The sequence below is a fragment of the Notolepis coatsorum genome (assembly GCF_963971535.1).
Source record: "Notolepis coatsorum genome assembly, chromosome: 10".
Taxonomy (NCBI): Eukaryota; Metazoa; Chordata; class Actinopteri; order Aulopiformes; family Paralepididae; genus Notolepis; species Notolepis coatsorum.
The window spans coordinates 126,567,450-126,592,697 of record NC_140174.1 but is presented as its reverse complement, the minus strand read 5'-3'; the positions used below and the strand labels follow the sequence as shown (position 1 = coordinate 126,592,697).

The following is a 25,248-nucleotide window of genomic DNA, read 5'->3' as shown; positions in this document are numbered from 1 at the left end:
CTGATGGCCTGGGGATAGAAGCTTCTTCTGAGTCTTTCTGTGCTTTCCTTGAGACTCCGGTATCGCTTGCCTGACCGCAGCAGTTCAAAGAGGCAGTTGTTCGGGTGGCTGGAGTCCTTGATGATTCTCTTAGCCTTACCCCTGCACCGCTTGTTGTAAATGTTCTGGAGGGTGGGGAGCCCCCCTCCAATTGTGCATTCGGCTGAACGTGTCACTCTTTGTAGTCTGCTTCGGTCTTGTGCAGTGCTATTCCCAAACCAGGAGGTGATGTTGCCAGTCAGGATGCTCTCTATTGTACATGAGTAGAAGTTCTTAAGGATCTTCTGACTGACTTGGAACTTCCTTAGGCGCCTGAAGAAGTAGAGGCGTTGTCGTGCCTTCTTCACAACACTGTCAATGTGTGTGGTCCATGTCAAGTCCTCGGATATGTGGGCTCCGAGGTACTTAAAACTGTTCACTCTCTCAACCGGTGCCCCGTCGATGCTGAGGGGGCTGTAGTCCTTGACCCCCGACCTCCTAAAGTCCACAATAATTTCTTTTGTTTTGCTGACGTTCAGGGAGAGGCTGTTCTCCTGGCACCATCCCGCCAGGACCTTGACCTCTTCCAGGTAGGCCCTCTCGTCGTTTGCAGAGATCAGTCCCACCACTACTGTGTCGTCAGCAAATTTGATGATTGTGTTGTTACTCCGCTGAGCCACACAGTCGTGTGTGAAACAGCACTGCAGAATGGTCAGCTCCCATCTCCTCACACAGCGCAGAGAACAGGCGCACTTTCAGGGGTCGGGTTTTGATTAAATTTACCACGTTTATAACTTCTGTCAAAACCTCATTCAGCTCAGGGCTAAGCTGTCTTGACGCTGGCGCCTCTTTGTGAATTTGCAGTGCGTCCATTGCGCGTTTGGCGAGACCCCCTTGATGAGCGCCCTCCTTTTCCCTGCCATGGCCTGCGCACCGTCAGAGCAAAAGCCCACACAGTTCTCCCATTTCAGTCCATGTTCTGTCAGGTAACTGTCAATAATTTTTAAGAGCTCATCAGCTGTCGCTCTGTTTTTGACATATTTGCAAAACAGCAGATCTTCACTCAGTGACTGGGAATTTACAAAGCGAACATAGGAAATAAGCAAACAGTCTTTATTGCTGTCAGTCTTTGACAAGGCAACACGCATGTCATCCTCAAGGCTCAACTTGGCCCTATATTTTGTTTTCAGAGCTGTCATGGATGAAAAGCCAGCTTCACACAGATATGTGGTGCTGAATGAACCTTGGTGTTGTCCTCGACGACCAGTTGAACTTCTCTGCTCACATCGCAGCGACGACCAGAACCTGCCGATTCCTCCTGAGCAACGTCAGAAGGATCCGCCCCTTCCTGACAAAAGAAGCCACCCAACTCCTCGTCCAATCAACAGTCATCTCCCGCCTCGACTACTGCAACGCACTGCTCGCTGGCCTCCCGGCCACTGCCACTAAGCCTCTTCAACTCATTCAGAACGCAGCGGCCCGCCTGATCTCAAACCTACCAAAGTCGGCCCATGTCACCCCACTTCTTAGGGACCTGCACTGGCTCCCCATTGCTGCACGAATCCGCTTCAAGGCCCTCGACCTAGCATACCGCGCGGCAAAGGGAACCTCTCCCGCCTACCTCCGGTCAATGGTCTCTAACTACACACCCTCAAGACCCCTATGCTCTGCATCTTCTGGCCGCCTCAGACTTACTCCTATCCAAGCTCCGGGAGGGTCATCAAAGAGAAGTCGCCTATTCTCAGTCCTTGCCCCACAATGGTGGAATGAACTACCCACCCCAGTTAGGACAGCCGAATCATGTCCAATCTTTCGCCGTCGACTAAAGACGCACTTCTTCAACCATTATCTGAAAAAAAAAAAAAATCTAACCCTAACTAACCGTACTGTCATGCACTTGTCCTAATAAACGAACCTACACTGTAGCACTCAACACTTTGATGAACATTGTTGCTCAGCTGATAGAGTTGTGCCCTTCCTGATGGCTTGTCGTACAGAACTTGTAAGTCGCTTTGGATAAAAGCGTCAGCTAAATGACTAAATGTAAATGTTAATGTTAATGAATGGTATCAACACCTTAACTGCTGCATCATGAGATACTTGGTACTCAGCACCACACTCTGAAACTAGCTCTCCAGGTGGTATCAGATGAGATTTCAATGAGTTCTTCCAAGAGTTTGGATGGAGATGTGTCAGGAAGCTTTGTCTCAATGTTGTCTGTAAAGTTTTTTTTTATCCAGAGTAACTTGGTGATCCTTTTCTGTGTTTTATTAAATAATGATTTTCAGATTTTGAGAAAAAGATATTATTATTTTTTTTAAATAAATCTCAAGGCCCCCCCCTGTCATGCCTCTGCACCCCCCCTGGGGGGCACGCCCCACACTTTGAGAAACACTGGTGAGGAGGTCTGCTACGTAAAAGGGGGCATTACCATTAAGAGCTTTGTAGACGAATAGGAGAACCTTGAATTCTATCCTGTAGCGCACCGGGAGCCAATGAAGGGAGGCAAGAACAGGGGTGATATGAGCTCTCTTCCGAGTACCTGTGAGCAATCTAGCATCTCAGCAATACAGCAGACCAACAAGGTGAAGAGCCAGAACCTCACTGCAAAATGCATCTCCATGATTTCCTAAAGGTATATGGTCAACCTATTGTGTCAAAATCCAGAGCTCAATCTCTACATTCAAAGACCTTAGTACAGGGGTACCCCAAGGCTCCATCCTGGGGCCAATCCTCTTCAGTCTATACATAAAACGATCTACCATCTGTATGTCAAGACTGTGAAGTAATTATGTATGCCGATGACACCATCATTTTTGTGAAACCTCTGAGGGCGGGGCCTAGTTAACCTCTGAGGGCGGGGCATAGTTAACCTCTGAGGGTGTGGCCTAGTTAACCTCTGAGGGCGGGGCCTAGTTAACCTCTGAAGGCGGGGCCTAGTTAACCTCTGAGGGTGTGGCCTAGTTAACCTCTGAGGGCGGGGCCTAGTTAACCTCTCAGTCTAGGTGTTATTAATCTCCTGAGCTTCAGTCGTCTGGAACAAAGTATAACACCCAGCGTGCGTGCGTGCGTGTGCAGGCAGCTCAAGCCAGCTCACAACACACACAGCGGTCTCGTGTGAAACATGTGGTGCTGGTTCTCAGGACCAAGAGTTCACACTTCAACAGGTGCCGATGTTCAGACGGCTGGCAGGAGTTCACACTGGTCAGAGATGATCCAACAGACATGGACAGACAGGGTCAAACAGACATGGTCAGAGATGGTCAAACAGACATGGACAGACAGGGTCAAACAGACATGGACAGACAGGGTCAAACAGACATGGTCAGAGATGGTCAAACAGACATGGTCAGAGATGGTCAAACAGACATGGTCAGAGATGGTCCAACAGACATGGACAGACAGGGTCAAACAGACATGGTCAGACAGGGTCAAACAGACATGGACAGACAGGGTGAAACAGACATGGTCAGAGATGGTCAAACAGACATGGACAGAGATGGTCAAACAGACAGGGTCAAACAGACATGGTCAGAGATGGTCAAACAGACATGGACAGACAGGGTCAAACAGACATGGTCAGATGGTCAAACAGACATGGACAGAGATGGTCAAACAGACATGGTCAGATGGTCAAACAGACATGGACAGAGATGGTCAAACAGACATGGGCAGACATGGACAGGACAGACATGGACAGACATGGTCAAACAGACATGGTCAAACATGGTCAAACAGACATGGGCAGACATGGACAGGACAGACATGGATAGACATTGACAGGACAGACATGGACAGGACATAATTCTCACATCTCCCTTCAGAACAATTTTTTTTTCTTTTCTTTTTTTCTTTTCTTTCATTTCTTTTTCACTTTCCATCGGTCTTGTTCAGTGTGTTAAAATATCTCACATCCATCCATTCCTCCGCTGAAAGCAAGTGGTTCACCGTGGCATCAAAGTGGTCGACCCTCAAAAATGTTAATTGCCGTTTTGGCATTCTGGTATAAATAGGCTCTGCAAAACGACGCTGTCAAACCTCATTTGCGAAGAGAGGAAGTACGCTTGTGTCCCGCGCGCGCCAGTCTTGCACAATATAATTTACAACAATATATAGAAAGAGACCCCTCCGAAACTTAAGGGGGGGGGGCCTGGATGTGTGTTGCAGTAAGTCTATTCTGATCCTGCATTGCTCAACTCCAGCGCCGTGTAGCTCTGCTCTCATCCTGTCCTACCTTGTAATTTTATGCATCACTGTATCTCCCTGCAGTTTGGAGCATCAGTGTGAAAATCAGGCCACTATGTTTACCGTACCTCCACTCCAAGCGCTGCCAGGGAGCCTGGGATCTAACACCAACAATCTGCTTCACACACACAGGCTACTTTTGGTTACGTGTTGCATCTCCTATGCAGAGTTTATATATATATACACACAGCATACTGTGTTGACGCTAGCAGTTATGATCGATGTGTCATGAGAACTTTCAGGAAAACCTACCGTAACTGTCGTCCTCCCGCCATGTTGAAACTTTGTGCGCAGGAAGAATGAACCTTGGATTATTTGCTGATGAATACCTGAAGCTTCCAAGTCCAACAAATGGTAAATGGCTGCTTTTTTATATAGAGCTTTTATCCAAAGCGCTTTACAATTTGTTACTCACATTTTACCCACTCACTCACACATTCACACACCGACGGCGGAGGCGACCATGCAAGGTGCCAACCTGCTCATCGGGAGCAATTAGGGGTTAAGTGTCTTGCTCAAGGACACATCGACACGCTGCCCGGGAGGAGCGGGAATCAAACCGGGAACCTCCGGATTGCCAGACGACTGCTCTACCTCCTGAGCCACTGTCGCCCTGGTAACCAGGGTGGCACTAGTAGACGCCACTGCTCTGCTAGGTAGAGAATAGAATAGAATCTTTATTGTCATTGTTGGTACAACGAAATTGAGTTTGGAGCATCACCACTGGCATACAAACATACTGAATATAGCATGTGCAAAATAATAATATCAATAATAATACACCAATATAATATCAATGTCCCAATGTCCGCAAAATAATAATATCAATAATAATATACTAATATAATAGCAATGTCCCAATGTCCTCAATAATAATAATAATATAACATCAGTGTCCCAAGTGCAATAGTGCTAGTGCAATAAATAGTAGATAGTACAGTGACAGTCCAGAGTTAAGAGCTGTCCCCGAAGCCTGTTTTAGGGATTCAAACTTCGTCAGGGTTTTTCGAACGGACGTTCAAACCTTCGTTTTTAATGAGTATTTTTTTTTATTAAATCAACTTTCTTTAACGAATATAACTCATCAGTTTTAATACTATAATATTAGTGTGTAGCCTAATCTTTATCTGCAACTGTGAAGAAAAACCCCATTGGTTTAAACAGAATGAATAGACACATAATTTTTTTTTATTATTATTATTATTATTTATTTGTATTCTAATGTTGATTTAGAATTCGAATGCCAACTTAACGAATGAAGGTCCGAACGTTCGAACGTTTGGGCTCAGCCCTAGTGACCAGGGTGCTTCATTACTTTAGGCAACCAACTTGCGCCTAGCCACGGCGCGGCATTATGCAGCCGTAATCCCCCCTCCTTTAACATCGACGGTTAGCTCAACTCGTTCACCGCCTTGAACTTGTTGGTGACAAGTTCGAATCACTTCAAATTTTTTTCTTTTTTTTTTAACGTGCATTCTTTCGCCGGTTAAGTTTAGGCATTCTTTCGGAGTTGGTTAAGGTTAGGGTTAAGTTTAGGCATTCTTTCGGAGTTGGTTAAGGTTAGAGTTTGTCTTAGAGCATGGCAATATTTATTTTGCCGGTGAAGTTTAGGCATTCTTTCGGAGTTGGTTAAGGTTAGGGTTAAGTTTAGGCATTCTTTCGGAGTTGGTTAAGGTTAGGGTTAAGTTTAGGCATTCTTTCGGAGTTGGTTAAGGTTAGAGTTTGTTGCAGAGCATGGCAATAGAATGCAGCCTATTTCCGCTCTGCCGCTCTCTCGCTCTGCCGCGGTCACATGGGCGTCGTGGCCAATCAGAGAAACGCTGAACGCAAGTTGGTTGCCTGAAGTGTTGACGCGGCCTGGTCCAACACAGCACCCGCACGATCAAAATTGGAAACATACTTTTTTACTTTCTCTTATGAAGATCAATTACTTTGTGGGTCTCTTTCCTCTTTCAACCGACAAGATCTGCTTCATAAGCAGCTGCATGGATATCATCCTGGCGCTGAGGTTGTAATACTTCTAGTGATCCTGTATTTATTCCCCCCGGGTCATGACCTGCGTACAGTGCTGGTGTCACACGCATGGGAGACAGGGTGTCTTAAAGCCTCCCGCTGGGCACGTCAAGGAAGACAAATGTCCCATAAAGACATGGAAGACTGGCCAGGCAGGAGCAGTACACCTCATTAATTTCCCTATGATGCAAGGAAATATGTTTTTTATCAGTAGGTTTTAGTGAACATCACATCCTCTACGTGAACCCAGGCTCCTCCAGGACGTCCAGAAAACATCACATGTTTTACTAAGGGTTTCACTCACACTGTTGTCTAAGGGTTTCACTCACACTGGTGTCTAAGGGTTTCATTACACTGGTGTCTAAGGGTTTCATTACACTGTTGTCTAAGGGTTTTAGTTACACTGTTGTCTAAGGGTTTTAGTTACACTGTTGTCTAAGGGTTTCATTACACTGTTGTCTAAGGGTTTTAGTTACACTGTTGTCTAAGGGTTTTAGTTACACTGTTGTCTAAGGGTTTTAGTTACACTGTTGTCTAAGGGTTTCATTACACTGTTGTCTAAGGGTTTTAGTTACACTGTTGTCTAAGGGTTTTAGTTACACTGTTGTCTAAGGGTTTTAGTTACACTGTTGTCTAAGGGTTTCACTCACACTGGTGTCTAAGGGTTTCATTACACTGTTGTCTAAGGGTTTTAGTTACACTGTTGTCTAAGGGTTTTAGTTACACTGTTGTCTAAGGGTTTCATTACACTGTTGTCTAAGGGTTTTAGTTACACTGTTGTCTAAGGGTTTTATTTACACTGTTGTCTAAGGGTTTTAGTTACACTGTTGTCTAAGGGTTTTATTTACACTGGTGTCTAAGGGTTTTATTTACACTGGTGTCTAAGGGTTTCATTACACTGTTGTCTAAGGGTTTTATTTACACTGTTGTCTAAGGGTTTTAGTTACACTGTTGTCTAAGGGTTTTAGTTACACTGTTGTCTAAGGGTTTTATTTACACTGTTGTCTAAGGGTTTTAGTTACACTGTTGTCTAAGGGTTTTATTTACACTGTTGTGTAAGGGTTTTAGTTACACTGTTGTCTAAGGGTTTTATTTACACTGTTGTCTAAGGGTTTTAGTTACACTGTTGTCTAAGGGTTTTATTTACACTGTTGTCTAAGGGTTTTAGTTACACTGGTGTCTAAGGGTTTTAGTTACACTGTTGTCTAAGGGTTTTATTTAGACTGGTGTCTAAGGGTTTTCATTACACTGGTGTCTAAAGGTTTTACTTAAACTGGTGTCTAACGGTTTTCATTACACTGTTGTCTCCTCAGTTATAGAATGTTGGACTTTTAAAGGGATATTTCACTTTAACAGAACTTCTGCTGATATTACCTATACAGCAATATTATTCAGTGTTCAGAATTTCTTGAAATCTGCAGAGGAGTAGTTTGTTTATACTTCAGAAGTATGATACCACCAGGGACCAGGTGAGTGGGGGGCCTTGGGGGTCCTTGCAGCAGGCAGGGACAGGGGTGGTCACCCCCTGAGTGGGGGTCCTTGCAGCAGGCAGGGACAGGGGTGGTCACCCCCTGAGTGGGGGGCCTGGCAGCAGGCAGGGACAGGGGTGATCACCCCCTGAGTGAATCGCCTGGCAGCAGGCATGGTGATACCATCGGTAGTGTGATAGTAAAGGGTTAACCTTCTGTAGTGTGGCAGTGAAAGGGTTAACCTGCTGTTGTGTGGCAGTGAAAGGGTTAACCTTCTGTGTATTGTCGCAGTGAAAGGGTTAACCGTTTGGTAGTGTGGCAGAGAAAGGGTTAAAGTGTGTCTGATTCTGATCTGAATTTCTTTCAAAAGCTTCTACAACTGGACGACGCAGATGGCCACGTCCAACTCCAGCCCAAACTTCCAGGTGTTTACCGACCAGAACCTGGCCGCCAGTGGGCTGCTCTTCCAGAACAAGTGGGACCGTAAGATCCTGAATGTTGATCCATGGGTATGTTGCTTTTTGACAATGGCAGCTCTCAGCTCTCTGCTCTCTTCTCTCTCTCAGCTCTCTCTCTCTCAGCTCTCTCTCAGCTCTCTCTCTGCTCTCTGCTCTCTTCTCTCTCTCAGCTCTCTCTCAGCTCTCTCTTCTCTCTCTCAGCTCTCTCTTCTCTCTCTCTCAGCTCTCTCTCAGCTCTCTCTTCTCTCTGTCAGCTCTCTGCTCTCTCTCAGCTCTCTCTCAGCTCTCTCTGCTCTCTCTCAGCTCTCTCTTCTCTCTCTCAGCTCTCTGCTCTCTTCTCTCTCTCAGCTCTCTGCTCTCTTCTCTCGCTCAGCTCTCTGCTCTCTGCTCTCTCTCAGCTCTCTCTCAGCTCTCTCTTCTCTCTCTCAGCTCTCTCTCAGCTCTCCTCTCTCTCAGCTCTCTCTCTCTCTCTGCTCTCTCTCAGCTCTCTCTCAGCTCTCCTCTCTCTCAGCTCTCTCTCTCTCAGCTCTCTTTCTCTCGCTCAGCTCTCTGCTCTCTCTCAGCTCTCTCTTCTCTCTCTCAGCTCTCTCTTCTCTCTCTCAGTTCTCTCTCTCAGCTCTCTCTCAGCTCTCTCAGCTCTCTCTTCTCTCTCTCAGCTCTCTTCTCTCTTTCAGCTCTCTCTCTCTCTCAGCTCTCTCTCAGCTCTCTCTCTCTCTCAGCTCTCTCTCTCAGCTCTCTCTCTCTCAGCTCTCTCTCTCAGCTCTCTCTCTCTCTCTCTCAGCTCTCTCAGCTCTCTCTCAGCTCTCTCTCTCAGCTCTCTCTCTCTCAGCTCTCTCTCTCAGCTCTCTCTCTCTCAGCTCTCTCTCTCAGCTCTCTCTCTCTCTCTCTCTCAGCTCTCTCAGCTCTCTCTCAGCTCTCTCTCTCAGCTCTCTCTCAGCTCTCTCTCTCAGCTCTCTCTTCTCTCTCTCTCAGCTCTCTCTCTCAGCTCTCTCTCTCAGCTCTCTCTTCTCTCTCTCAGCTCTCTCTCTCAGCTCTCTCTCTCAGCTCTCTCTTCTCTCTCTCAGCTCTCTCTCTCAGCTCTCTCTCAGCTCTCTCTCTCAGCTCTCTCAGCTCTCTCTCAGCTCTCTCTCTCAGCTCTCTCTCTCAGCTCTCTCTCTTCTCTCTCTCTCAGCTCTCTCTCAGCTCTATCTTAGCTCTCTCTCTCAGCTCTCTCTCAGCTCTCTCTCTCTCAGCTCTCTCTCTCTCAGCTCTCTCTTCTCTCTCTCAGCTCTCTTCTCTCTTTCAGCTCTCTCTCTCTCTCTCTCTCTCACAGCTCTCTCTCTCTCTCAGCTCTCTCTCTCAGCTCTCTCTCTCAGCTCTCTCTCTCAGCTCTCTCAGCTCTCTCTCTCTCAGCTCTCTCTCAGCTCTCTCTCTCTCTCTCTCAGCTCTCTCTCAGCTCTCTCTCTCAGCTCTCTCTCTCTGCTCTCTGCTCTCTGCTCCATTTACTTTTGACTCTGTTGTGGAGCCCCGGTGCTGCTGACTAGATAGTGAGTTCACCTGTTGTTGTTAGCTGTTAGCTGTTAGCTGTTACCTATTAGCTGTTAGCTGTTACCTGTTAGCTATTAGCTGTTAGCTGTTAGCTGTTAGCTGTTACCTATTAGCTGTTACCTATTAGCTGCTATTAGCTGTTAGCTGTTGACACTTCAACAACAGCACTTCACGCTGAGCACTGTAGAGTTATAAAAACACTTAGCCGCTGAGCACTGTCAAGTTTTAAAAACACTTAGCCGCTGAGCACTGTTGCTGAGCACTGTAGAGTTCTAAAAACACTTAGCCGCTGAGCACTGTAGAGTTCTAAAAACACTTAGCCGCTGAGCACTGTAGAGTTCTAAAAACACTTGGCCGCTGAGCACTGTAGAGTTCTAAAAACACTTAGTTGCTGAGCACTGTAGAGTTCTAAAAACACTTAGCTGCTGAGCACTGTAGAGTTCTAAAAACACTTAGTTGCTGAGCACTGTAGAGTTCTAAAAACACTTAGCCGCTGAGCACTGTAGAGTTCTAAAAACACTTAGCCGCTGAGCACTGTAGAGTTCTAAAAACACTTAGTTGCTGAGCACTGTAGAGTTCTAAAAACACTTAGCCGCTGAGCACTGTAGAGTTCTAAAAACACTTAGCCGCTGAGCACTGTAGAGTTCTAAAAACACTTGCCGCCAGTGGGACCGTAAGATCCTGAATGTTGATCCATGGGTATGTTGCTTTTTGACAATGGCAGCTCTCAGCTCTCTGCTCTCTTCTCTCTCTCAGCTCTCTCTCTCTCAGCTCTCTGCTCTCTTCTCTCTCTCTGCTCTCTGCTCTCTTCTCTCTCTCAGCTCTCTGCTCTCTGCTCTCTCTCTGCTCTCTGCTCTCTGCTCTCTCTCAGCTATCTCTTCTCTCGCTCAGCTCTCTGCTCTCTTCTCTCTCTCTGCTCTCTGCTCTCTGCTCTCTCTCAGCTATCTCTTCTCTCGCTCAGCTCTCTTCTCTCGCTCAGCTCTCTGCTCTCTTCTCTCTCTCTGCTCTCTGCTCTCTCAGCTCTCTTCTCTCTCTCAGCTCTCTCTCAGCTCTCTCTTCTCTCGCTCAGCTCTCTGCTCTCTGCTCTCTCAGCTCTCTCAGCTCTCTCTCAGCTCTCTCTTCTCTCTGTCAGCTCTCTGCTCTCTCTCAGCTCTCTCTCAGCTCTCCTCTCTCTCAGCTCTCCTCTCTCTCAGCTCTCCTCTCTCTCAGCTCTCCTCTCTCTCAGCTCTCTCTCTCTCAGCTCTCTTTCTCTCGCTCAGCTCTCTGCTCTCTCTCTCAGCTCTCTCTTCTCTCTCTCAGCTCTCTCTTCTCTCTCTCAGCTCTCTCTCAGCTCTCCTCTCTCTCAGCTCTCTCTCTCTCAGCTCTCTTTCTCTCGCTCAGCTCTCTGCTCTCTCTCAGCTCTCTCTTCTCTCTCTCAGCTCTCTCTTCTCTCTCTCAGCTCTCTCTTCTCTCTCTCAGTTCTCTCTCTCAGCTCTCTCTCAGCTCTCTCAGCTCTCTCTTCTCTCTCTCAGCTCTCCTCTCTCTCAGCTCTCCTCTCTCTCAGCTCTCTCTCTCTCAGCTCTCTTTCTCTCGCTCAGCTCTCTGCTCTCTCTCTCAGCTCTCTCTTCTCTCTCTCAGCTCTCTCTTCTCTCTCTCAGCTCTCTCTCAGCTCTCCTCTCTCTCAGCTCTCTCTCTCTCAGCTCTCTTTCTCTCGCTCAGCTCTCTGCTCTCTCTCAGCTCTCTCTTCTCTCTCTCAGCTCTCTCTTCTCTCTCTCAGTTCTCTCTCTCAGCTCTCTCTCAGCTCTCTCAGCTCTCTCTTCTCTCTCTCAGCTCTCTTCTCTCTTTCAGCTCTCTCTCTCTCTCTCAGCTCTCTCTCAGCTCTCTCTCTCTCTCAGCTCTCTCTCTCAGCTCTCTCTCTCTCAGCTCTCTCTCTCTCAGCTCTCTCTCTCTCAGCTCTCTCTCTCAGCTCTCTCTCTTAGCCGCTGAGCACTGTTGCTGAGCACTGTAGAGTTCTAAAAACACTTAGCCGCTGAGCACTGTAGAGTTCTAAAAACACTTAGCCGCTGAGCACTGTAGAGTTCTAAAAACACTTAGCTGCTGAGCACTGTAGAGTTCTAAAAACACTTAGCTGCTGAGCACTGTAGAGTTCTAAAAACACTTAGCTGCTGAGCACTGTAGAGTTCTAAAAACACTTAGCTGCTGAGCACTGTAGAGTTCTAAAAACACTTAGCTGCTGAGCACTGTAGAGTTCTAAAAACACTTAGCCGCTGAGCACTGTAGAGTTCTAAAAACACTTGCCGCCAGTGGGACCGTAAGATCCTGAATGTTGATCCATGGGTATGTTGCTTTTTGACAATGGCAGCTCTCTGCTCTCTGCTCTCTTCTCTCTCTCAGCTCTCTCTCTCTCAGCTCTCTGCTCTCTTCTCTCTCTCTGCTCTCTCTCTCTGCTCTCTTCTCTCTCTCTGCTCTCTGCTCTCTGCTCTCTTCTCTCTCTCTGCTCTCTCTCTCTGCTCTCTTCTCTCTCTCAGCTCTCAGCTCTCTGCTCTCTGCTCTCTTCTCTCTCTCTGCTCTCTGCTCTCAGCTCTCCTCTCTCTCAGCTCTCTCTCTCTCTCTCTCTGCTCTCTCTCAGCTCTCTCTTCTCTCTCTCAGCTCTCTCTTCTCTCTCTCAGTTCTCTCTCTCAGCTCTCTCTCCTCTCTCTCAGCTCTCTCTCTCTCTCTCAGCTCTCTCAGCTCTCTCTCTCTCAGCTCTCTCTCTCTCAGCTCTCTCTTCTCTCTCTCAGCTCTCTTCTCTCTTTCAGCTCTCTCTCTCTCTCAGCTCTCTCTCAGCTCTCTCTCTCAGCTCTCTCTCTCTCAGCTCTCTCTCTCAGCTCTCTCTCTCTCAGCTCTCTCTCTCAGCTCTCTCTCTCAGCTCTCTCTCTCTCTCAGCTCTCTCTCTCAGCTCTCTCTCAGCTCTCTCTCCCAGCTCTCTCTCAGCTCTCTCAGCTCTCTCTCAGCTCTCTCTCTCTCTCTCTCAGCTCTCTCAGCTCTCTCTCAGCTCTCTCTCTCAGCTCTCTCTCTCTCAGCTCTCTCTCAGCTCTCTCTCTCAGCTCTCTCTCTCAGCTCTCTCTCAGCTCTCTCTCAGCTCTCTCTCTCTCTCTCAGCTCTCTCTCTCAGCTCTCTCTCTCAGCTCTCTCTCTCTCTCTCAGCTCTCTCTCAGCTCTCAGCTCTCTCAGCTCTATCTCAGCTATCTCTCTCAGCTCTCTCTCAGCTCTCTCTCTCTCAGCTCTCTCTCTCAGCTCTCTCTCTCTCTCTCTCAGCTCTCTCTCTCAGCTCTCTCTCAGCTCTCTCTCAGCTCTCTCTCTCTCTCTCAGCTCTCTCTCAGCTCTCTCTCTCAGCTCTCTCTCTCTCTCTCTCTCTCTCTCAGCTCTCTCTCTCTCAGCTCTCTCTCTCAGCTCTCTCTCTCTCTCTCTCAGCTCTCTCTCTCAGCTCTCTCTCAGCTCTCTCTCTCAGCTCTCTCTCTCTCTCTCTCAGCTCTCTCTCAGCTCTCTCTCTCAGCTCTCTCTCTCTGCTCTCTGCTCTCTGCTCCATTTACTTTTGACTCTGTTGTGGAGCCCCGGTGCTGCTGACTAGATAGTGTGTTCACCTGTTGACCACCTGTTAGCTGTTAGCTGTTAGCTGTTACCTGTTCTGTTAGCTGTTACCTATTAGCTGTTAGCTGTTACCTGTTAGCTATTAGCTGTTAGCTATTAGCTGTTAGCTGTTGACACAACAACAGCACTTCACGCTGAGCACTGTAGAGTTATAAAAACACTTAGCCGCTGAGCACTGTCAAGTTTTAAAAACACTTAGCCGCTGAGCACTGTTGCTGAGCACTGTAGAGTTCTAAAAACACTTAGCCGCTGAGCACTGTAGAGTTCTAAAAACACTTAGCCGCTGAGCACTGTAGAGTTCTAAAAACACTTAGCCGCTGAGCACTGTAGAGTTCTAAAAACACTTAGCCGCTGAGCACTGTAGAGTTCTAAAAACACTTAGCCGCTGAGCACTGTAGAGTTCTAAAAACACTTAGCCGCTGAGCACTGTAGAGTTCTAAAAACACTTAGCCACTGAGCAGAGCACTGTAGAGTTGATTGATTGATTGATTTGATTGATTGATTGATTGATTGATTGAAATTTGTATTAACAGATTGCACAATGGGTACAATACAGTACGGCTCAATACACACAATTGTTAAGGGGATGCAGACCAGAAAAATACTTTTGTCTTGTTTACATCAGGGTCCCCCATTTTCAATTCATCATAACATTTATGACATACACGACATACAGTACTGTTTATTTACAGTTCTAAAAACACTTAGCCGCTGAGCACTGTAGAGTTCACACTTCACCAACCAGGGTTCCTCATAATGAGGTCATAAGGTTCCTGTGACTTGTGACCCCCCACCATTAGAAACACAAGCGAACTGTACATCACATTGCAGATGTTTCTTTTATGGCCGATGTTCAAAATTACTTCTCCTTCAAGCTGCCCTTGAATGTTCAAGTTTCAAGTTTCAAGTTTGTTTTTATTTGTCACACATAAGGTACATGTACATTCAGTGATGTACCTCGTATTTTGGGCGAACGTGAACTGAGCGTACTGTATTTCCGCTAAATGAACGTAATTGAGAATGCGGTCATTCTCAGCGCTGTATAACGGCGTTCAAAAGTGCGTTCTTTCTCAGCACTCTATTATAATGGCGATTTCATATGCCTTTCAGCCGAAAACCCAGTTAAAACACACCGTAAACAGGCTTCAAAATAATGCGGAAAACCACCCAATCTGGCAACGCGCCTGTCACCCCCTGGCTACACATCAGACTCCTCACAACAAACAGTGGAACCGCGGAATCAGCGAGCATAATTATCATGGACGAATCCGAGAGCTGCAGCAGCACTCGCTCAGAGTCAGACTCTTACCTCTACGACGTTGGCTTATGAGCATTTAAAAGAGTTTAACGTTAAAGTCAGTACTGACTCAGACGGAAAAAAATCTAACGTTTGTCTGTAAACTTTGTCCACCCGGTTTGAAGAAGCAAGTCCGTACATCGACGACGTCGACAGCAAACCTTAAACGGCACATTGAGAATAAGCAAAAGTCCTGTTTTTGTTTTCATAATAGAGACAATTCAAGCAAAGTTTTTCCTCATGTTTTTGAAAATATACTGTAGAGATGAAAGCTGCAGCTGCTACTAGTGTGGACTGAATGGGCGGCAGCAAAGCGTTATGGAAATGCCAGTATTCCGATTGCTGTCTGTGGTTCAATAATTTTTACAAATAATAGCTCGCAGCAACGTATTGAAAAAAGAACTATAAACTATAAATTAGTTCATTTTTGAAACCATGAACTTTAGTTCGAAATTTTGAATTATGAACTATGAACTGAACTAGTTCATTTTAAAAATTGTGAACTGTGAACTGAACTAGTTCATGTAGAAAGTGAACTTTCCCAACACTGTGTACATTACAGTGAAATGCTTGGTTCTGTATGAGCCCCTGAGAATGTGCTTCATACAGTAAAAAAGTAAGTAAAAGAGGAATAACACTACAATATACAATACAATATACAAACTAAAGTACAACCTAAGTACAATGAAGTAAAAATGCAGACAATGAGGTACAAACATTTTTTTAAGGCAAGGTGCAAATGCAAATGAGGTATCAAGAGTCAAGTCAAGAGTCACTTTATTGTCCCATCAGCTGGGAAATTTGTCTTGGGCTTACACCCACTACAGACACATACACAGACATGACACAACTGACTCCAAACAATACACAATATAAAAGATACAGTAAAGTACCTGCACAGCAGGATGTCTGGCAACACCACATTAGAATAGTATACACAAATAATATAATATTAATATTATATTATACACGATAATATAACAACCAAATATCCATTATTTGATAGTTGCCCTTTATCTGGCACTATTTAAAAGTTTAACTGAGATCGGAATAAAGGAGTTTTTAAACCTATATTTAGTCTAGAGCGTGGAACTCTAAATCTCCTCCCAGAGGGCAGTGGCTCATACTCGGCATGTAAGACATGGGAGGGGTCCGAGACTATTCTATTGGCTTGCCTTAGAGTAGCCTGTTCAAACATAGACTGCAGGGATGGGTGACCTTTCACCCCTATGATCTTCCATGCAGTCTGCATCAGACGGACCAGTTTGGACTTTAATTGTACAGACAGGTTACCAAACCAAGCTGTAATACCGTATCTGATGAGACTCTCTAATACAGTTTCAAGTTTCTTTAATAGTTGTCATACAGAAGTACAGAATACTTTTATACAAAATGCTTCTTACTGTTACGCTCCAGAGACTGTGTTAGACAAGATAAGTATGAAATAAAATAGTATACAGTAGCATGTAAAATGGAAGTAAAAATAGAGGTCACAGTGTTCAGTATAGACATATGTGCAATGTTCGATGCAGAATAGAAGTAACTGAGTTACCATACAATATACAATATACTATGCAATGTACTAATATACAATACTATATAGTGCAGAGCAGAAATGGGATGAGGTACAATTTAGGTACAATTTACAGTAAGGTGTACGAGTTGTAGTGCAAATCCTTTACCAATAAATATAAAGTGTAAAGTGTGTTTAGGATTGGTAGAAAAGTAACATACATTTTTTATCTACACCATACACTAAGGCAACGTAGAAAGTGAAGTCGTTGTTGTAGTCTGCTACACAGGCTATCTACATGGGTGTTTCAGGTTAGTGTGTTATTATTATTAGTTATTAGGTATGAATGTAGTGCAAATCTCTTTAATAAATAGATAAATATAATGTAGTGTTAAAGTGTCTGAAGTGATTGTTAAAACCTGTTAAGCTGTAAGGACCCTGCTGTTTTATCATAAATCGATCAATACAGACCGTATTAATTAATCTTGTGTTTCTTTTTCAAATGTAGCTAAGAGGAAAGACCCTAACCCTATCAAAACAGCAGTCAATGTGTATATCTTCAGCACTACGTTTGTTTACCGATGTTTTTAAAATGTTCAGAAAATAAGAATTTATCGGAATAATGTGAATTCTATTGCTCTTTTATCGTAAAGTGAGGAAATGACTAAATCCAGATTTAACACTGCCATTGAAAAGAGGAGCTTTTCCCCTATCCATAGATGTATGACTTGGCCATAATAAGGTAATTTATAGTTCATAATTCAATTTTGAATGTATAATTCAAACAATGGAGGACTTTTACTTTTACCAGAGTACTTATTTATCTGGGTATTTCTACTTTTACTTAAGCAAAATAACTGTGTACTTCTTCCAACACTGCCAGCCACAGTGAGTCCAACATGAGTGGTTTCCAGAGGGACCCTGAGAGAGACAGAAAGGGTGGGTTGTTTCCAGAGGACACTGAGAGAGACAGAAAGGGGGGGTTGTTTCCAGAGGGACCCTGAGAGAGACAGAAAGGGTGGGTTGTTTCCAGAGGAACCCTGAGAGAGACAGAAAGGGGGGGTTGTCTCCAGAGTCACACTGAGAGAGACAGAAAGGGGGGGTTGTCTCCAGAGGGACCGTGAGAGAGACAGAAAGGGGGGGTTGTCTCCAGAGGGACCGTGAGAGAGACAGAAAGGGGGGGTTGTCTCCAGAGGAACCCTGAGAGAGACAGAAAGGGGGGTTGTCTCCAGAGGGACCCTGAGAGAGACAGAAAGGGGGGGTTGTTTCCAGAGGGACCCTGAGAGAGACAGAAAGGGGGGGTTGTCTCCAGAGTCACACTGAGAGAGACAGAAAGGGGGGGTTGTCTCCAGAGGGACCGTGAGAGAGACAGAAAGGGGGGGTTGTCTCCAGAGGGACCGTGAGAGAGACAGAAAGGGGGGGTTGTCTCCAGAGGAACCCTGAGAGAGACAGAAAGGGGGGGTTGTCTCCAGAGGAACCCTGAGAGAGACAGAAAGGGGGGGTTGTCTCCAGAGTCACACTGAGAGAGACAGAAAGGGGGGGTTGTCTCCAGAGGAACCCTGAGAGAGACAGAAAGGGGGGGTTGTCTCCAGAGGAACCCTGAGAGAGACAGAAAGGGGGGGTTGTCTCCAGAGTCACACTGAGAGAGACAGAAAGGGGGGGGTTGTCTCCATAGACCCCTGAGAGAGACAGAAAGGGGGGGTTGTCTCCAGAGGGACCGTGAGAGATACAGAAAGGGGGGGTTGTCTCCAGAGGGACACTGAGAGAGACAGAAAGGGGGGGTTGTCTCCAGAGGGACCGTGAGAGAGACAGAAAGGGGGGGTTGTCTCCAGAGGGACACTGAGAGAGACAGAAAGGGGGGGTTGTCTCCAGAGGGACACTGAGAGAGACAGAAAGGGGGGGTTGTTTCCAGAGGGACTGAGAGAGAGACAGAAAGGGGGGGTTGTCTCCAGAGGGACACTGAGAGAGACAGAAAGGGGGGGTTGTCTCCAGAGGGACACTGAGAGAGACAGAAAGGGGGGGTTGTTTCCAGAGGGACCGTGAGAGAGACAGAAAGGGGGGGGGGGTTCCAGAGAGACCCTGAGAGAGACAGAAAGGGGGGGTTGTCTCCAGAGGAACCCTGAGAGAGACAGAAAGGGGGGGTTGTCTCCAGAGGGACCGTGAGAGATACAGAAAGGGGGGGTTGTCTCCAGAGGGACACTGAGAGAGACAGAAAGGGGGGGTTGTCTCCAGAGGGACACTGAGAGAGACAGAAAGGGGGGGTTGTTTCCAGAGGGACCGTGAGAGAGACAGAAAGGGGGGGTTGTCTCCAGAGGGACCGTGAGAGATACAGAAAGGGGGGGTTGTCTCCAGAGGGACCGTGAGAGAGACAGAAAGGGGGGGGGGGTTCCAGAGGGACACTGAGAGAGACAGAAAGGGGGGGTTGTCTCCAGAGGGACACTGAGAGAGACAGAAAGGGGGGGTTGTTTCCAGAGGGACCGTGAGAGAGACAGAAAGGGGGGGGGGTTTCCAGAGAGACCCTGAGAGAGACAGAAAGGGGGGGTTGTCTCCAGAGGGACCCTGAGAGAGACAGAAAGGGGGGGTTGTCTCCAGAGGGACCGTGAGAGATACAGAAAGGGGGGGTTGTCTCCAGAGGGACACTGAGAGAGACAGAAAGGGTGGGTTGTTTCCAGAGGGACACTGAGAGAGACAGAAAGGGGGGGTTGTTTCCAGAGGGACACTGAGAGAGACAGAAAGGGGGGTTGTCTCCAGAGGGACCCTGAGAGATACAGAAAGGGGGGGTTGTCTCCAGAGGGACCCTGAGAGAGACAGAAAGGGGGGGGGGGGTTCCAGAGAGACCCTGAGAGAGACAGAAAGGGGGGTTGTCTCCAGAGGGACCCTGAGAGGGACAGAAAGGGTGGTTTGCTCTCCACCTGTGAGGAGTTGTGGAGCTGGGCCTGACAGGTGCTTCCTCTGCTCTGACAACCTGACAGGAGCCCTGAAAGAATAATGACTCAGGCAGATATACCCCTGCCCCCCTCCCCACTGGTTTCCCTTGTCTCTGGGGGGCAGGGAGGCAGTTGGTGGAACTGAACTATTTTTTGCAGACAGAATTTTGGGGACTGTTTTTTTTTTTTTAACCAAAATGTCAGCGCAGCGCTCTAGCTGTGGTTGAGCACCGCCCCGACCAGCCTGCCTATTAAAAACACAAGACACAGGAAGCCAGACAGCAAGCTACCCATATGTCCAGAACCCAGCTTGGTTCAGCTCAGCCCCGACCAGCACAGAACCAGCCGGCTTCATCAAACGCACCCTGAGCTCACCGACTGTTGCTCCTGTGGGGTGCGGGGGGGGGTCAGAATCAGAGCTCACATCAAACACACAACTTGTATTGGGGTGTTTGTTTTTCTGCCTTTATCGCGCCGTGACCAGCTTGACCAAAGAAATCTCTCTCTAAAGTCTGAGTTGTGCCTCCCCGCCCAGAAACGCTCGAATGCCACTCTGTATTCGTGTTTGTTTTTCAACAAACTGGCATTTCCTGTACAAGAAATTCAAATGCGATACGTAAACGAATGACATCTAAAGGTTTCCATAAAAATAGATGCATAATCATAATTGTCTCTATGTGCCGTTTCTCATTTGATGCTGCTTCTGTGTCATGTGGGTCTATTTCTGTTGTGCTTTTGAACTCTGTCTGTTATTATTAAGACGCCCCCACAAGTGCGTTTGAGGTAAAAGTGTAAATTGAATGTAATGGCTGTGTGTCCAACTCCCACTAAAGAGGTCTGACACACTCAGCCTTTAATAACTGCTCCCACTAAAGACATCTGACACACTCAGCCTTTAATAACTGCTCCCACTAAAGACATCTGACACTCAGCCTTTAATAACTGCTCCCACTAAAGACATCTGACACTCAGCCTTTAATAACTGCTCCCACTAAAGACGTCTGACACACTCAGCCTTTAATAACTGCTCCCACTAAAGACGTCTGACACACTCAGCCTTTAATAACTGCTCCCACTAAAGACGTCTGACACACTCAGCCTTTAATAACTGCTCCCACTAAAGACATCTGACACACTCAGCCTTTAATAACTGCTCCCACTAATGACATCTGACACTCAGCCTTTAATAACTGCTCCCACTAAAGACGTCTGACACACTCAGCCTTTAATAACTGCTCCCACTAAAGACATCTGACACACTCAGCCTTTAATAACTGCTCCCACTAATGACATCTGACACTCAGCCTTTAATAACTGCTCCCACTAAAGACATCTGACACTCAGCCTTTAATAACTGCTCCCACTAAAGACATCTGACACACAGCCTTTAATAACTGCTCCCACTAAAGACATCTGACACTCAGCCTTTAATAACTGCTCCCACTAAAGACATCTGACACTCAGCCTTTAATAACTGCTCCCACTAAAGACATCTGACACTCAGCCTTTAATAACTGCTCCCACTAATGACGTTTGACACTCAGCCTTTAATAACTGCTGCCACTAAAGACATCTGACACTCAGCCTTTAATAACTGCTCCCACTAATGACGTTTGACACTCAGCCTTTAATAACTGCTCCCACTAAAGACATCTGACACACTCAGCCTTTAATAACTGCTCCCACTAATGACATCTGACACTCAGCCTTTAATAACTGCTCCCACTAAAGACATCTGACACTCAGCCTTTAATAACTGCTCCCACTAAAGACATCTGACACACAGCCTTTAATAACTGCTCCCACTAAAGACATCTGACACACAGCCTTTAATAACTGCTCCCACTAAAGACATCTGACACTCAGCCTTTAATAACTGCTCCCACTAAAGACGTCTGACACACTCAGCCTTTAATAACTGCTCCCACTAAAGACGTCTGACACACTCAGCCTTTAATAACTGCTCCCACTAAAGACATCTGACACTCAGCCTTTAATAACTGCTCCCACTAAAGACGTCTGACACTCAGCCTTTAATAACTGCTCCCACTAAAGACATCTGACACTCAGCCTTTAATAACTGCTCCCACTAAAGACATCTGACACTCAGCCTTTAATAACTGCTCCCACTAAAGACATCTGACACTCAGCCTTTAATAACTGCTCCCACTAAAGACGTCTGACACTCAGCCTTTAATAACTGCTCCCACTAAAGACGTCTGACACTCAGCCTTTAATAACTGCTCCCACTAAAGACATCTGACACTCAGCCTTTAATAACTGCTCCCACTAAAGACATCTGACACTCAGCCTTTAATAACTGCTCCCACTAAAGACGTCTGACACTCAGCCTTTAATAACTGCTCCCACTAAAGACATCTGACACTCAGCCTTTAATAACTGCTCCCACTAAAGACATCTGACACTCAGCCTTTAATAACTGCTCCCACTAAAGACATCTGACACTCAGCCTTTAATAACTGCTCCCACTAAAGACATCTGACACTCAGCCTTTAATAACTGCTCCCACTAATGACGTCTGACACTCAGCCTTTAATAACTGCTCCCACTAAAGACATCTGACACTCAGCCTTTAATAACTGCTCCCACTAAAGACATCTGACACTCAGCCTTTAATAACTGCTCCCACTAATGACGTCTGACACTCAGCCTTTAATAACTGCTCCCACTAAAGACGTCTGACACTCAGCCTTTAATAACTGCTCCCACTAAAGACGTCTGACACACTCAGCCTTTAATAACTGCTCCCACTAAAGACGTCTGACACACTCAGCCTTTAATAACTGCTCCCACTAAAGACATCTGACACTCAGACTTTAATAACTGCTCCCACTAAAGACGTCTGACACTCAGCCTTTAATAACTGCTCCCACTAATGACATCTGACACTCAGCCTTTAATAACTGCTCCCACTAAAGACATCTGACACTCAGCCTTTAATAACTGCTCCCACTAAAGACGTCTGACACACTCAGCCTTTAATAACTGCTCCCACTAAAGACATCTGACACTCAGCCTTTAATAACTGCTCCCACTAAAGACATCTGACACTCAGCCTTTAATAACTGCTCCCACTAAAGACATCTGACACTCAGCCTTTAATAACTGCTCCCACTAAAGACATCTGACACTCAGCCTTTAATAACTGCTCCCACTAAAGACGTCTGACACACTCAGCCTTTAATAACTGCTCCCACTAATGACGTCTGACACTCAGCCTTTAATAACTGCTCCCACTAAAGAGGTTTGACACTCAGCCTTTAATAACTGCTCCCACTAAAGACATCTGACACTCGGCCTTTAATAACTGCTCCCACTAAAGACATCTGACACACTCAGACTTTAATAACTGCTCCCTAAAGATGTTTTACACACTCAGCCTTTAATAACTGCTCCCAGCTGTCACAGAGCTTCACATCACAGAGCTTCACATCTCAGAGCTTCACATCACAGAGCTTACTGTATATTAGAGCATAATGTATACCAGTGATTCCCGCTGCATGTTAATACTTTGGGGGGCCCCCAAAGTATAATGGCTCCCCCCAAAGTATCATTTGTGTGTTTTTCTTTTTTCTCAGTGAGCACTCATTTGCATTTGCATTGGTGGCAATGAGTGCTCAGTGAGTAAAAAAAAAACTTTAAAAACCATAAATTATACTTTTTGATATAGATCATGTTCTTTGTTGGTTTGTGAGGATGTTAATACACACTTGGTAAGATGTGTGTATGAAAGAAGACCACAAAAAACAGCAGTGACTGCTCTCAGCTGTTTAACACTTAAAGACCTCGACACCATCACCAGTTGTAGGTTGTCTGAAGTGCAGTGCTACTATGAAAATTCACTAGAATGCAGGATTTGAAAAAAGAAAAAAAATATCATTTCTGCTGGAATCACTGTATACTGTCTATCAGAACAGGATATATACTGTATATTAGAACAGGATATATACTGTATATTAGAACAGGATGTATACTGTATATTAGAACAGGATGTATACTGTCTATTAGAACAGGATGTATACTGTCTATCAGAACAGGATGTATACTGTCTATCAGAACAGGATTTATACTGTCTATCAGAACAGGATATATACTGTCTATCAGAACAGGATGTATACTGTCTATCAGAACAGGATGTATACTGTATATCAGAACAGGATGTATACTGTCTATCAGAACAGGATGTATACTGTCTATTAGAACAGGATGTATACTGTATATTAGAACAGGATGTATACTGTATATTAGAACAGGATGTATACTGTCTATTAGAACAGGATGTATACTGTATATTAGAACAGGATGTATACTGTATATTAGAACAGGATGTATACTGTCTATCAGAACAGGATGTATACTGTATATTAGAACAGGATGTATACTGTCTATTAGAACAGGATGTATACTGTATATTAGAACAGGATGTATACTGTATATTAGAACAGGATGTATACTGTCTATTAGAACAGGATGTATACTGTATATTAGAACAGGATGTATACTGTATATTAGAACAGGATGTATACTGTCTATCAGAACAGGATGTATACTGTATATTAGAACAGGATGTATACTGTATATTAGAACAGGATGTATACTGTATATTAGAACAGGATGTATACTGTCTATCAGAACAGGATGTATACTGTCTATCAGAACAGGATGTATACTGTATATTAGAACAGGATGTATACTGTATATTAGAACAGGATGTATACTGTCTATCAGAACAGGATGTATACTGTCTATCAGAACAGGATGTATACTGTATATTAGAACAGGATGTATACTGTATATTAGAACAGGATGTATACTGTCTATCAGAACAGGATGTATACTGTATATTAGAACAGGATGTATACTGTCTATCAGAACAGGATGTATACTGTCTATCAGAACAGGATGTATACTGTCTATCAGAACAGGATGTATACTGTATATTAGAACAGGATGTATACTGTCTATCAGAACAGGATGTATACTGTCTATCAGAACAGGATATATACTGTATATTAGAACAGGATGTATACTGTCTATCAGAACAGGATGTATACTGTATATTAGAACAGGATGTATACTGTCTATCAGAACAGGATGTATACTGTCGTTTTTAAAGCCCTTAATGGTCAGCCCCCCTCCTACATATCAGACCTCCTATCCCCCTATTCCAACACCAGGTCCCTCAGGTCAGCCGATCAGAGGCTCCTGACAGTCCGGAGGTCTAACCTTAAGCTCAGGGGGGGCCGTGCCTTTGCTGTCGCAGCCCCTGAACTGTGGAACAGCATCCCCACCTCCATTAGGCTCGCCCCCTCGACAGATGCCTTCAAATCTAGGCTCAAACCCACTTCTACCTATTAGCTTTTCCCGTTCACTGACTCATGCCCTGTTTTCCTGTGTGCTTGCCTGTGTGCCCTCCCGTAAAACGGAGTTGTGATTGTTGTCTATGTGATCTATGTATCTACCCTCTGCACTTTGGTTGACATGTGTCATGTTAAATGTGCTATATAAATAAATCTGATTGATTGACTGTATCAGAACCGCAGCAGCTAAGCGTCTTCTCTCTGCGTCCCCTCCAGGGTGTCCCGGGGGACGGCTCGTCCAGGACGGTGCTGCAGTCCGAGCTCTACATCCAAGTCGTCCTCTACGACCACGTGACCATGAAGACCCCTCAGACCACACACCAGACCATGGAGTCCGTCTAGGGCCTCAGACCATGAAGACAGTCTAGGGTCCCCCCCCCCCCAAAAACACAACATTATGCATACTTTTCACAATAAATAAAATAAGAATTTGTTCTTACTTGCTTGCCTGGGTAAATAAAGGTTAAATAAATGTAAAAAAATAAATAAAAAATCTTTGAAAACCGATACCGATCATTTTCGATATTACATTTTAATGCCAATATCGGCCGATAATATCTGACATCCCTACCTCAGACCAGACCATGAAGACAGTCTAGGGCCTCAGACCAGACCATGAAGAATGAATGAATGAATGAATGAATGAATGAATGAATGAATGAATGAATGAATGAATGAATGAATGAAAACTTTATTTAACAGATTGCAGAATGGGTACAATACAGTACGGCTCAATACACACAATTGTTAAGGGTATGCAGACCTGAGAAAGACGTTTGTCTTGTTTACATC

The 25,248-nt window shown here is 45.4% G+C and overlaps 1 protein-coding gene across 1 annotated transcript in view; it reads left to right on the top strand.

Moving 5' to 3' along the window:
- The window catches only part of cfap299 (cilia and flagella associated protein 299), a gene marked incomplete at its 5' end in the record, with an annotated part of 334,969 nt that extends 310,137 nt beyond the window's left edge, over positions 1 to 24,832 (top strand). Inside the window, 2 exons of the mRNA XM_084323181.1 lie at positions 8,116 to 8,254; positions 24,673 to 24,832. Coding sequence (XP_084179307.1) covers positions 8,116 to 8,254; positions 24,673 to 24,798 — 265 coding nt within the window. The 3' untranslated portion in view covers positions 24,799 to 24,832. The remainder of the gene's footprint in view (positions 1 to 8,115; positions 8,255 to 24,672) is intronic.
- Positions 24,833 to 25,248: the final 416 nt, after the last annotated feature.